Consider the following 13,486-nt stretch of genomic DNA (forward strand, 5'->3'; position numbering starts at 1 on the left):
AGTTCTGGCATGAAACTCTAATGGGCAGGCTAATAGGTCCTTTAACTCAACCTGATCATAATCACATCATTATCTATAGGACACAGATGATTGGTTCCTGGTGTATTAGTAGCCAATGAGCTTGCTTGCTCAGTCTTTAAATACATGAGTTAGCATTTGCTTAGCAGTGCAACGCGCTTCAGAAACCCTCCACCTTCCCCAGCTCCACCTGTATAGATCTGCTACGAGTTATTCATGTAAGCTATATTGTACAACAGCAGCATGTCTTACTTGCTCACAGCAACGTGTCGTGAATGCATTGGCAATATCAAGTCCCATACTTGCTTTGCAGCAGCAGCAACGTAGCAGACCTATTCCGCCAAGACCAAACACATCTACATTGTCATACCCATTACCATGCCAAACACTTCAAGAGTTGTCATTACAGAACTATATATACAGGTGCTGGTCATATAATTAGAATATCATCAAAAAGTTGATTTATTTCACTAATTCCATTCAAAAAGTGAAACTTTTATATTATATTCATTAATTACACACAGACTGATATATTTCAAATGTTTATTTCTTTTAATTTTGATGATTATAACTGACAACTAAGGAAAATCCCAAATTCAGTATCTCAGAAAATTAGAATATTGTGAAAAGGTTCAATATTGAAGACACCTGGTGCCACACTCTAATCAGCTAATTAACTCAAAACACCTGCAAAGGCCTTTAAATGGTCTCTCAGTCTAGTTCTGTAGGCTACACAATCATGGGGAAGACTGCTGACTTGACAGTTGTCCAAAAGACGACCACTGACACCTTGCACAAGGAGGGCAAGACACAAAAGGTCATTGCAAAAGAGGCTGGCTGTTCACAGAGCTCTGTGTCACTAATAACATTAATAGAGAGGCGAAGGGAAGGAAAAGATGTGGTAGAAAAAAGTATACAAGCAATAAGGATAACCGCACCCTGGAGAGGATTGTAAAAAACAAAACCCATTCAAAAATGTGGGGGAGATTCACAAAGAGTGGACTGCAGCTGGAGTCAGTGCTTCAAGAACCACTACGCACAGACGTATGCAAGACATGGGTTTCAGCTGTCGCATTCCTTGTGTCAAGCCACTCTTGAACAACAGACAGCGTCAGAAGCGTCTCGCCTTGGTTAAAGACAAAAAGGACTGGACTGCTGCTGAGTGGTCCAAAGTTATGTTCTCTGATGAAAGTAAATTTTGCATTTCCTTTGGAAATCAGGGTCCCAGAGTCTGGAGGAAGAGAGGAGAGGCACACAATCCACGTTGCTTGAGGTCCAGTGTAAAGTTTCCACAGTCAGTGATGGTTTGGGGTGCCATGTCATCTGCTGGTGTTGGTCCACTGTGTTTTCTGAGGTCCAAGGTCAACACAGCCATATACCAGGAAGTTTTAGAGCACTTCATGCTTCCTGCTGCTGACCAACTTTATGGAGATGCAGATTTCATTTTCCAACAGGACTTGGCATCTGCACACAGTGCCAAAGCTACCAGTACCTGGTTTAAGGACCATGGTATCCCTGTTCTTAATTGGCCAGCAAACTCGCCTGACCTTAACCCCATAGAAAATCTATGGGGTATTGTGAAGAGGAAGATGCGATATGCCAGACCCAACAATGCAGAAGAGCTGAAGGCCACTATCAGAGCAACCTGGGCTCTTATAACACCTGAGCAGTGCCACAGACTGATCGACTCCATGCCACGCCGCATTGCTGCAGTAATTCAGGCAAAAGGAGCTCCAACTAAGTATTGAGTGCTGTACATGCTCATACTTTTCATGTTCATACTTTTCAGTTGGCCAAGATTTCTAAAAATCCTTTCTTTGTATTGTCTTAAGTAATATTCTAATTTTCTGAGATACTGAATTTGGGATTTTCCTTAGTTGTCAGTTATAATCATCAAAATTAAAAGAAATAAACATTTGAAATATATCAGTCTGTGTGTAATGAATGAATATAATATACAAGTTTCACTTTTTGAATGGAATTAGTGAAATAAATCAACTTTTTGATGATATTCTAATTATATGACCAGCACCTGTATATATATATATATCGCTGTGTAACACTATATAACGCAGTTACTGCCTTTTAAATACAGCAACATGCTGCATAACATCAGTGTTTTCTGGCTCATCCTGGACTGAAGCAGAAGCTCTACTCTTCCGCACAATGGTGACCCACAAAACTTAACAGAAACCCTTTAAATCCCAACAGTAATGGATCTCTCAAAATCTCAGTATCTTCATTTATTACAATCCAGACAGTATTTCTTTAATACTAATGTTTATATTGAGAAATAACAGAAGTGAAGATGTGGATGTTTTATTGAAAATATCAGTATATTAATGTTTGATGTCATCATTATGGATATCAGTGTTTGCTTTACTTGGGCTCTTGACCCCTGATTCTTTAACATTATTATTTCGTTTTCTGCTGTAACTGTCTCTGATGCACATTTGTTATGGCAAAAAAGATAAACTATGATCAGATGTTGTTGGTCACTTTTTGGTGATGTTATAGTCATTGTTTAGTGGTCTGATTCACTGATGTCAAAATCTCTTATGATTAAATTGTTTAATATTACTACTGCAGTGCTGTGATACTCAGTGCTGTGATACTCTGAAAGATTCTATGAAAGTATTATTTATAAAAAGTTTCGACATGATTATCTAGACTCACACAAACATCAAGAATCAGCGTATGAATCTCAACAATGGTGACAATCAAAAAAAAAAAAAAAAAAAAAACTCTGAACATCCCAAAACCAGCTACTAAAGTCACAACAAAAGCTTTGCTGATTGACATTATTGTTGAGATTCATATGTTGATTATTGATGTCTCTGTGCCCCTAAATAAACTGCTTAAAACATTGTCTGTGTAATGACCAAAAAAATTCAGAAGACTGGATTGTCTTAACACTGATGCCCCAAAGCTACTTTAAACCTAAAGCAAACTTTTTTTTTTTTTTTTTTTTTTACAATAAGACATCAACAACTGTTTTGTTGTTGTTGTTAACATTATGGTGAGAAAACACTGAACACCATAATGGTAACTTTTTTTCAATAAGACATCAACAACTAAACCTCTCAATGCGAACTTTAGTGTGAAGTACATAAAGATGCTGAGATCTTGAGAGATCTGTCAGTTTAATGTTCTGTTGCTGCCAGTCATTTGAATTAATTCAGGAAATACATGTGAAATATTTCTGTATTTACGTTTTTTGTTCAGCAGCCACTGCTGCCAGTTGTTTGACTGTTATTTTAAGCACACTGTTGCCAGTAATTTACTGTTGATTGTACAGTTATTTACTGTAATCTACAGTATGTTACTGTAAAGATACCATGCACTAAATTAAAACCTCATTTCATTTGCAGAAACCAACTACCATTTAAATTTACAAACTAATATTTATTATATGCTAATAATATGAGCATATTATTACTATGAACTTACTTATACAATTATTATCCAATTATTATGCTGGGAATTATAATTTTCTATAACTCATTCAGTTTGAGTTCTGTTTCAGTCATTGTGTCCACATAACGGACACAATGACCACATTTCGGTAATATTTGAGTGCAATGAACATATCACTTACAGTGCATTATAATAGTATTTGTGTGCTGCTGCTGCTCATTTCTGCATGTGTGTTTTACTGCTGCTGCAGGAAATACAGCCAAGAAAAACCAGAGGGCAAGTATTACTACAACTGACAGGACATTAAATGCATTATGCATTAAAAGTGTCAAATGCATTTGATATAATGAAATGAAATGAAACATGTTCAACATGTAATTTAGAAAAAACTGTATGAATCTGCCTATGATCAATATTGTACTAAATCCGACAATTCATGTGGGAGTTTAATGCTTTAATTGAAAGTTATTTAAAGTTCAGACAATCTTTTTTTATTTATAAGATTACCCTGTTTTTTTTTAATCACTTAATTAAAACATCTGCAAGAGATTCATGATTATATTGCATGTGATCCAGCACATGTTTTGTCATCAGATCTTGTGTTATTGAGGTCAGTAAATGCAGCGTCTGAACTGAACGCATGTGGTTTAATGTTCTGGCCGGATGTTCAGCTGATGTTTGACGATGTGTGTTTGTGTCCCACGCAGTGAGAGTTTCTGAAATATTAAGAGGAGGATAAAGAATACATTGAACTTAGTCTAGAGAGCGAGACGGGGAACACAGACCACTAAAACCAACTTGCTTTTGGTTTAGCAATCTAGATTTGAGGAACAGCTGCCTTTTTAAATCAGGAAGTCACTCTTCTGTGTCTGAAGTGACTCTCGGCTGGACGTTTGTTTCTGTCACGATGTCCTCTCATCTGTGCGCTCTGATCCTGTTTGTCCTGAGCGGTGAGAAACTCTTCATACAATTTAATCAGTAATGTACAGCATTTATTTAAACACAAATGCATTTCCAGAAGAGATAAAAAGATGTCTTGACTTTCAGAAGTGAATGATTTAAGCTCCAGGGAAAGAGAATATATTAAGTCTCTGTATGATAATAATATATTTTTATATCTTTTTTAGATGTGTTTGGTGTTAAGACAGATGAAGTGAAGTTAGTGTCAATGAGAGAGGGACAATATGTCACTCTAAACACTGATGTTACTGAAGTACAGAGAGATGATCAGATAGTGTGGTTTTTTGGACCTCAAGAGACTCGTATAGCTGAAATATATAACCAGAACATTGATATAAATAAGAGTGATGAGCTATTTGGACACAGACTCCAGATGGACAGTCAAACTGGATCTCTGACCATCATGGACATCAGGACTGCACACACTGGACTTTATAAACTACAGATCATCAGCATCAGAGGAACTTCATACAAGAGATTCAATGTTATTGTTTATTGTGAGTAAAGTGAATAAAATGGTAGTCAGAAACATCCATTACAATTGTAATTTTACAAATATTTATAACTTTAGAAATCAATAACTTTGAAAATAGCTATTTTAACTATAACTAATTATCTTCTTTAGCAACTTTTTGACATTATTGTGGTACATCTGTGCATATTTTCCATTTATTGATCTGCAATTATTCAATAATAAATCCAAAATTATATTGGTTTAGATCTGTTAATCTGTTTAGATTTTAAACAACTAAATAGAATTTACTGTTTAACCAGTTTATTTGCCCAGTGTACATGAATTGAAAAATTTTAAAAAGTTATCTCAAATTTGGTAAGTAATCCTTGTTTTAAAAAAATGTTTTTTTTTTTACTATGTTTTCCAGCCTTTTTTTCCACTCTTGTCATAACCAGAGACTTTTCAGACTGTTCATCATTAAGATCATCAGTGTCCAGATGTTTTGTGCTGTGTTCAGTGTTTAATGTGAGTCATGTGACTCTCTCCTGGTACAAAGGAAACAGTTTATTGTCCAGCATCAGTGTGTCTGATCTCAGCTTCAGTCTCTCTCTACCTCTGGAGGTGGAATATCAGGATAAAAACACCTACAGTTGTGTGCTGAACAATCCCATCAGAAACCAGACCAAACATCTCACATCCAAGGAACTCTGTCACACATTTGCAAGTATGCCAGCAGCAACATTTTCAACCTATTTTCTTTCTAAATATGCAGTTCATACTGTCTAGATGAAGTCAGACTGAAATGATTGACTATTTTATCTTTGTTTATTACAGAAATTACAAGGAGTTCATTTAATGTCATAGCCATTATAACAGTAGTCTGTGTGCAGAAGCTGCTCATTTCTGCATGTGTGTTTTACTGTGGCTGCAGGAAATACAGCCAAGAAAAAACAGAGGGCAAGTAGTACTATTAGAGACAAAAACAGTCTTTATATGCAAATTAGCTTTAAAACTAAGATCCAAAATTATTTTTTAAAACATTTTTAATTATTTTAATATGAAAAGAATATATAATTTAAAATATATTATATGAAATGTCAGAAATTAAAAACTCCATGACATGTGTTTGTGTTTGTAGATCAGAAAAGCATGTCAGAATACACAGAGATCATCTACCGTCTTCAGATCTGACACCACTGATCATCACTCATGATCCCCACGTCTCATGATTTTACATCCAATATAACCGATTCATTTTATTCATGATGAAGCTTCATGTACATCTGCTTCCAGAGATCAAGCTAAACTGGATCACAACATGAATTGTTATTACAGATAATTTTTCATTCACAGTTTGATGAAATTGTATCAATAAATCACCAAAAGTATAAAAGATGCAGCTTAACAAGATTACAGATTTATACTTTAACAACATGTACATAAAATGTAAAATGCATTTGATGCAGTGAAATGAAACATGTTCAACATGTAATTTAGAGTCAGTTACAGATGAATCTGCCCAATAAAAATGAATTGTACTAAAACAGTGTCACAAACACACGAGAGTGCTGAGAATAAACCTTTTCAAAACATTTCTCATGTGAGTGTTTTATGTTAAACATTATATAAAGTTAATTAAGTCTTTTCTGATTTAAAACAATGTATTGTATTTTGTATACAATATATTTTAATAATTTTAATCAATATTGTGTAAAATATAGCACATTCAAAGACATTTAAAAGAGATTCGTGATTATATTGCGTGTGATCCAGCACATGTCTTGTCAGATCTTGTGTTATTGAGGTCAGTAAAGTGAACTGAACGCGTGTGGTTTAATGTTCTGGCCGGATGTGTGAGATGTTTGTGTTCATGAGAGTGTGAGATGTGCCGTTTATTCTCACAAACACAAACAATCCTAAATAATAACTTTGAAAATAACTTTGACAACTCAAATAAGAGTTTGATGTCTTCTCATCTGTGTGCTCTGATCCTGTTTGTCCTGAGCAGTGAGAAACTCTTATTAATCAGTAAATGAAGAGCATTTATTTGAACAAATGCATTTCCATGAGAGGTAAAAACAAATGAATGATTTACCTTTTAGACATGAATGATTAAACTCCAGAAAATTAGATTATATTTAGTCTCTAGATTAGTCTTTGTCTGATAATAAGGTATTTTTATGTGATCTTTAGGAGTGTTTGGTGAAACAGATGGAGTGAAGTCAGTGTCAGTGATGGAGGGAGATTCTGTCACTCTAAACATTGATGTTACTGAAAGAAAGAGAGATGATTATATGTGGGCTTATAGACATGACAGTTTAGAGACTCGTATTGCTGAAGTCCACAGACAGAAGATTTATATAGACAGTCAAACTGGATCTCTGACCATCAAAAATCATCAGATCTGAACACACTGGACTTTATAAACTACTGATCATCAGCAACACTGGGATCTCGTATGAAAGTTTAGTGTGACTATATGGTGAGTAAATCAAATAACTGAAGGTCATCATCTTATTAAACATCATCTTCTGTGAATTTATCACTGTCTGTGATCATAATAATCTGACTTACGATATTAAAACGGGATATAATGCAGCGATTTTGTTCACTGTGAACTGGGTTATTAATTTATTCAATTATTCACTATTAAAAGACAACATGTAATACCTTGTACACATGTAAATGTTTTCTTTTACTGTTTTAGGAACTAAGAAAGTTGTATGTTGACCTGTGACATAAAGTCAGTCTGGTTAGTAATAAGTGAAGCTGGTAATGCTGTTTGTGGAGTTGTTTAATCAGATCTTCAGAGATTTAATGTCTTTTATCTTCAGTTCATCTAAGGCTGTGGCTGAAGAAAATTGTAGTTTGTGTTCTTATTTCTCTTTCTTTCAGTGTTTGTTCACAGCAGGTGTTTGAATGATTGAAAGAACGTTTCAGGAAAATCATACTAACCTTTAAACAACATTCTACTAACATTAAGGGAACATTTTTATGTTCTTGGAATGTTACAAATCAATTCCTAGAACGTTGAATTTTAAATCAAAATTAAGTTGAAAGAACATTTGAGGAACATCAAACCTTATAAAACACGTTCCTCTAACATCAAGAAAACTGGACATTTTTTATGTTCCCAGAACCAACACTGAATGTTTAAAGAATGTTCTTATAACAAAATTCTGTTAGCTGGGGTAGTGGGGTAGGTTGTAACAACGAAACTCTTTGTATTTGACATTAACTCACTAATCTGTGATTATGCAGTACACGTCCAAGTAAGTTTTATTTGTAGTAGACAAATGTGGCCTCTGTGTATCAAAGTTTGAGAGTTATAGCACAAACAACTCAACTGAACTGCGGTGTGTTTTTTTTTAAAGACATGCAGGTGAAATGCCTTGGTGGAAAATTTTGAGCTGTTATTGAGGTCAGAAAATCAGGGGTCTTTGTTCAAAGCGTGTGGTTTATTCTGCTGGTAAATGAACAAATCAAGTGTATGTCTTAAACATGTGGTTTTGTCGCATCCACAAATGAACGTTATAATGAGAAGAGCAGGGTGTTTATGTGCATATGTTTGTCTTCTGGTTTCAAAACATGTCTCCGTTATATTGTCATTTTCTGCACGTCCGGCAACTTTCTTTCTAAAAATCACATTTCATGTATGTTTTTTTTGTGTGTGTGTTGTTGTTCACACTTGCTAAATCTAATTGGATTTCAATTGGATATGCACAAAAATTGGATTTGGACTGACATCTGAACACGAGAGGGAAATGTTTTCAAATCTAACCACAAAGACATTAAAGGGTTTGTTCTTTAGATATGTATACAGTTAGTTCACCCAAAAGTCCGAAATTTACTCAGCCTCATGTCATTCTAAACCCGTAAGACTTTCGTTCATCTTCAAAACACAAATAATGATCTTTTTAATGAAATCTGAGAGCTTTCTACCCTCATTGACAGCTATGCAACTACCACTTTGACGCTTTAAAAAGTTCATAAAGAGATTGTAAAATTAATCCATATGAATTGAGAGTCCAAATTTTCTGAAGAGATATGATCTCTTAAGCCAGGGACACACTTAACGACTAGCTGAAACATTCTAAGACTGAACTGAACACACTATATGATTTTTAAATGCTGACTATAAACACAACTGAACGCAACTGGCTCTGACTCGGCGCATTTGGGCATGGTCAGTCGTATCAAATTACATTCATAATCGGCTTTACAATCATTAAGTGTGTCCCCGGCTTTATATAATGAACAGATTTAATTTAAGATTTTAAATATATTCACATATAAACATTTTATCAACTCAGAGGTGGAAAGTCCAGGGGTCAGAAAGTAAACGTCCTGCCATATTTTTATTCCACCCACTGAAGTAGTGTAAAAGTTAATAAGATAATTAAGGGATTAAATGAGTGATGATTGACCATTATTGAAGATACCTGATGTTAACAAGCAGAATCACCAAAGGAGAAAAATCACAATTTTAAGACACCATCATGGAGATCAGCGTTTGCTTTAGTTGAGTTCTTGACCATCGAGTCTTTAATATTAGGTTTTATTTGGCTGTTTAACTGAGTTATAACAGCCAGACAAGCAAAGAGAAAAGATGATTGGGTGGTGTTGGTTGTGTTTTCACATAATCAGTATTTGATCTGAATCACTGAACTCATTTAGAGCCCAATCGCTGAGTTAGATTTACATTATTGATTACAGCAGCACTGTGATTCTAGAGCAGAAGATCAGCTTTATTAATATAATCCAAAATATTTTTTTAAAAGTTGCTCTGCCTTAATTAATGAATAAATAAATAACTTTGCGTTAGGCACACACAGACGTCAAGAATCAGTGTATGAATCTCAACGACGGTGACAAGCAACATATTCTGATAAGCATCAACCCTGACATTAGAAAACAAGCTACTAAAAAGTCACATAAAAACAGCAAAAAATAAAATAGTTTTAAAATTGACTTAAAATTGTGATTTTTCTCTTTTGGTGATTCTGCTTGTTAACATCAGGTATCCTCAATAACGGTCAATCATCACCCAATTAAACACTTATTTATCTCATTAACTTTAACGCTGCTTCAGTGGGTGGAATAAAAATATGGCAGGACTTTTACTTTCTGACCCCTGGACTTTCCACCTCTGCGGCCCTGGCAGCCCTCACTTAGCCTCCAGGAAGCCTTAGTGCTGTTTTATTGAAAATAATAAAGTTTGAAGTCACCGTTATGGAGGTAAGCGCTTGCTTTAGTTGGGCTCTTGACCCTTGACTTCTTAACTTCAATGTTTCTCTGAAACATATTTGTTATAGTGAAAATTGCAAGAAGAAAAACTGATCCAATCTCTAAAAACTTTGTTTAGATTTAGTAATTTCATGTTATAGAAGCTCTAGTGTTCTACACAATCATCTAGACTCACACAGATATCAAGAATCAGCGTATGAACCTCAACAATGGTGACAATCAACAAAAAGCTTATTTTTGTGACTTTTGTAGCTTGTTTTGTGTTTCTCAGAGTTGATCTGAATTTTTGTCACCATTGTTGAGGTTCATACGTTGAAACAGAATGAGTGGAACAATTGCTGTCTGCTGTTTCATTTGTGCCATTCTGCATCCTCGGGTTGGTTTGTTTTTTTGCAAAGCGCATGAGGGTCATCATGCACCTTGATATACTTTCCAGCTGGGTTTCTGAGTCAAAGTGAGATATGCTGTGGTTTATGCAGGCTATTGACTGAAGGGTGTTTATTGTATGTGTGTTCTTTAAGCAGTTACGTTTGTGTGGGGGGGTTATTGAGTTTAGCTGAAAGGCAACTTGTCCATCAACTCAAACAGAGTAAACAGCCTTACAGGCTCACAACTGATGTTTTGAGCTATAAGTACAGCAGTTCACCATCCAGAGCCAAATCAGTTTGCAGGTCAGGATAATCAAACTTGATGCAGAATCAGTCAAATTAAGTTTGTTCAAAATGTGGTCGAAATACTGGAATCTGTTTGAATTAACCTGAAAAAAAGTCATGCAAAGCAAAGAATTCTGTCAACAAAAATATACAAGCTGTATAAAAAGTTTTAAAAGCTTTAAAAAAGTTACAGCACACGAAAGCTTGAGGAATTTTTTTTATCTATATTTGTCATCTGGACACTTGCTTTCCACATGCTTGTTTATTTAATTGATTGCCTGACTTTCTTATTTCTCAATACAGCCCAGGAAGAACATTAGACATCGTGAGGAACGTGACTCAGCTGTAACTCTAATCTGAGTCTCATTAAAGTATTAGTGTCAGTGTAAATTTAACAGATGTCACAATTATAGCAAAAAGAAGTAAAGCTACAGGAAATATTGTCATATATCGACAACTCCTCAAATGTGAAAACAATGTCTTGAAAGTGTGAAGCGAGATTATATCTTTGTGCTTGTAAAAGTAAATGTGTTCAGTTGCATTCTGTGGTTGCTGACTCTAATGCCTTTTATGTAGCCTCTCAGATACACAAAATAAAATACGCACACAGCTGCTTATAGCAAGAAAGCTGATGCGTTCACATTTGCACTGCATTAGTGGTGAATTCCTCCAGGCTCATGTGCACATATACCTGTAAAACCTCCAACAGAAATACATGTAGTCTATATTAAATTAGCAATCTTTATTGTTTTAACAGCGTTTGCATTTACGTGTTGTTTCAGAACACCGTTTTTTTTTTTTTTTTTTTTTTGCATTTAGTACTGCCCTCAGAAGCTAATACTTCCATGTTTCCCGGAAGACAAAATAATTACAATGTACCGTTCTTGCAATCCAAAAAGTTTACACACCCCAGCTCTTAATGCATTGTGTTGCATCAATTATTTTTAGGTTGTCTGCATTTATTTCCTTCAAGAAATACTGTGGAAAACAGATAAAACAGTTAAAAATAATATGCAGTGGAAAACTAAGTCTTATGTTTGGTGGACCCTTAGTATTACATACCTTATTAGTATTCCAAAGCATTCTAAATTATATAGATTAAGTTACAAAACTCGAGTAATCTAACGAAATACTTAACAAATTACTTTTTAAAGCATGTATTTTGTAATCTTTAGTGAAATACATTTTAAAAATAACCTTCCCAACTCTAAAATAAAAAGGTGGAGGCAGAACAGTCTTTATTTGGTAGCCTATTTAATTATTTTTCAGAATAAAACTGTACGTGAACATCTACTTCATAGGCAAAAGTATATGGCATATATTCAAATAGGAAAATTACTCAAATTGCATCCTCATTCAGTCAAAAAGTTTAATTTATTTGGTGTATAGCACCGGCTTCCTGGAGAGGAGGAGATTCAATCAATGAACGGTCAGCTGAAGAAACAAACACACAATCAGTGGAGGTGCTTTAGTGAGACAGCGCTTTTTCTGTGTGGTTTACAGACCTTTTTGTTTTCAGATATGTTGCGTTTTAGGCTTCCAGACTGTTTGGGATATTAACGAATATGGTGGTTCATGCGTTTTTCTGTTTTTGTCTATGGCTTTTGGGTGGTAAGTTAGCCTATATGGCTTCAATTTTTGTAGTAGCCTATACATTTCTTCAGTCGGACTGTTCCAGTAGCCTAAAGTTTGATTGGAAACATGTATTCTTTGGGACCGTGCTTTGCTTAGCCTGTTTGTTAAAATAATATTAATGTGAATTAAAAGTGCCTCATCTTCACTGTTCACTGAATTTCTGCGTAGGGGTCAACGAGAGTGTAATAGTGACAGAATATACTTTTTGGGGGTCAAAAACAGGGGATCTGACTGATTATTAATGTTACATCAAATGGTTATTATTATATTTCAGTTTTAACTGATAAAATGTTTATAGCCAATTAAATGCAATGAAAGTTGCTTCAGGTAAAAATGTAAAGTTTAAGCAAACATTTCAAAGTTATTTAAACTGAAGTTATTTTTCTCTGGTTAATATAAGGCTATTTGTACAATGATCATTATTGATGATTTTTTCATCAGTTTCATTCAACCTTTAAATGTTTTGCAGATTTAATGCTGACACACCAGCAACTTCCCTTGCCAAATCCCTACTTGAAACAGATCTTAAGCTCACCAACTGTGGTTGTGTAAAGTCTGACTTATATATAACCTATGGAATTTATTCTTAGAGAAAATTGTCATAATTTCTTCACCCTCATGTTGTTCATGTATGACGTTATTCTTCTGCGGAAAACAAAAGAAGTTATTCTGAAGAATGCTGGGATCACAGAATAACAGGAAAACACAGAATAACAACTTTTGTGCTCCACATACGAAAGTCAGTCATACGGGTTTGGAACGACATGAGGGTGAATAAATGATGACAGTATTTTTATTTTTGGGTGAACTGTCCCTTTAAGTGATCTTTTTTCAGTATTGTTAGACCAGAGATGTCAGGATGAAGCTTTGTACTTTTGCTCTACCTTTAGTTTTTTTTGTACAAATTCTTACACCGTGTCTCACAGCAGCTAGAGGCTGTCTACACTGCATGAGACAAAGCGATCATTGCATATCTATTTGTACTGGTGTCAGAAATAGCAAAAGTGCTCAGAGTACATCTGAAATTGAACTGGACATCAGTTTACTGTCAGGGATTTGTCACGTTGTGCCGCATTCAGTGTAGAAAAATAATTTATTATAA

General features: G+C 34.8%; 2 protein-coding genes and 1 long non-coding RNA gene across 6 annotated transcripts in view; 2 read left to right on the top strand and 1 right to left on the bottom strand.

Moving 5' to 3' along the window:
• Positions 1–13,486, bottom strand: part of LOC127519897 (uncharacterized) — a 163,202-nt gene that overhangs the window by 64,034 nt on the left and 85,682 nt on the right. The window lies entirely within an intron of this gene.
• LOC127519824 (SLAM family member 9) overlaps positions 1–13,486 on the top strand; it is a 29,138-nt gene that overhangs the window by 13,142 nt on the left and 2,510 nt on the right. For 2 of the 4 annotated variants that reach the window (XM_051907456.1, XM_051907457.1), the window contains exon 1: positions 12,126–12,360. The exons of the other annotated variants lie outside the window; for them this stretch is intronic. In XM_051907456.1, coding sequence (XP_051763416.1) covers positions 12,315–12,360 — 46 coding nt within the window. In that variant the 5' untranslated portion in view covers positions 12,126–12,314. Of the gene's footprint in view, positions 1–12,125; positions 12,361–13,486 lie in introns of those variants that run through there. 4 annotated transcript variants of the gene reach the window in all.
• On the top strand, positions 4,143–6,444 carry LOC127519844 (uncharacterized). The gene is made up of 5 exons (XM_051907503.1): positions 4,143–4,385; positions 4,563–4,892; positions 5,277–5,573; positions 5,684–5,806; positions 5,988–6,444. The coding sequence occupies exons 1-5, from the start codon at positions 4,343–4,345 to the stop codon at positions 6,038–6,040; spliced, it is 846 nt and encodes a 281-aa protein (XP_051763463.1). The 5' UTR covers positions 4,143–4,342; the 3' UTR covers positions 6,041–6,444.

This window comes from Ctenopharyngodon idella, chromosome 10 (assembly GCF_019924925.1).
Source record: "Ctenopharyngodon idella isolate HZGC_01 chromosome 10, HZGC01, whole genome shotgun sequence".
Taxonomy (NCBI): Eukaryota; Metazoa; Chordata; class Actinopteri; order Cypriniformes; family Xenocyprididae; genus Ctenopharyngodon; species Ctenopharyngodon idella.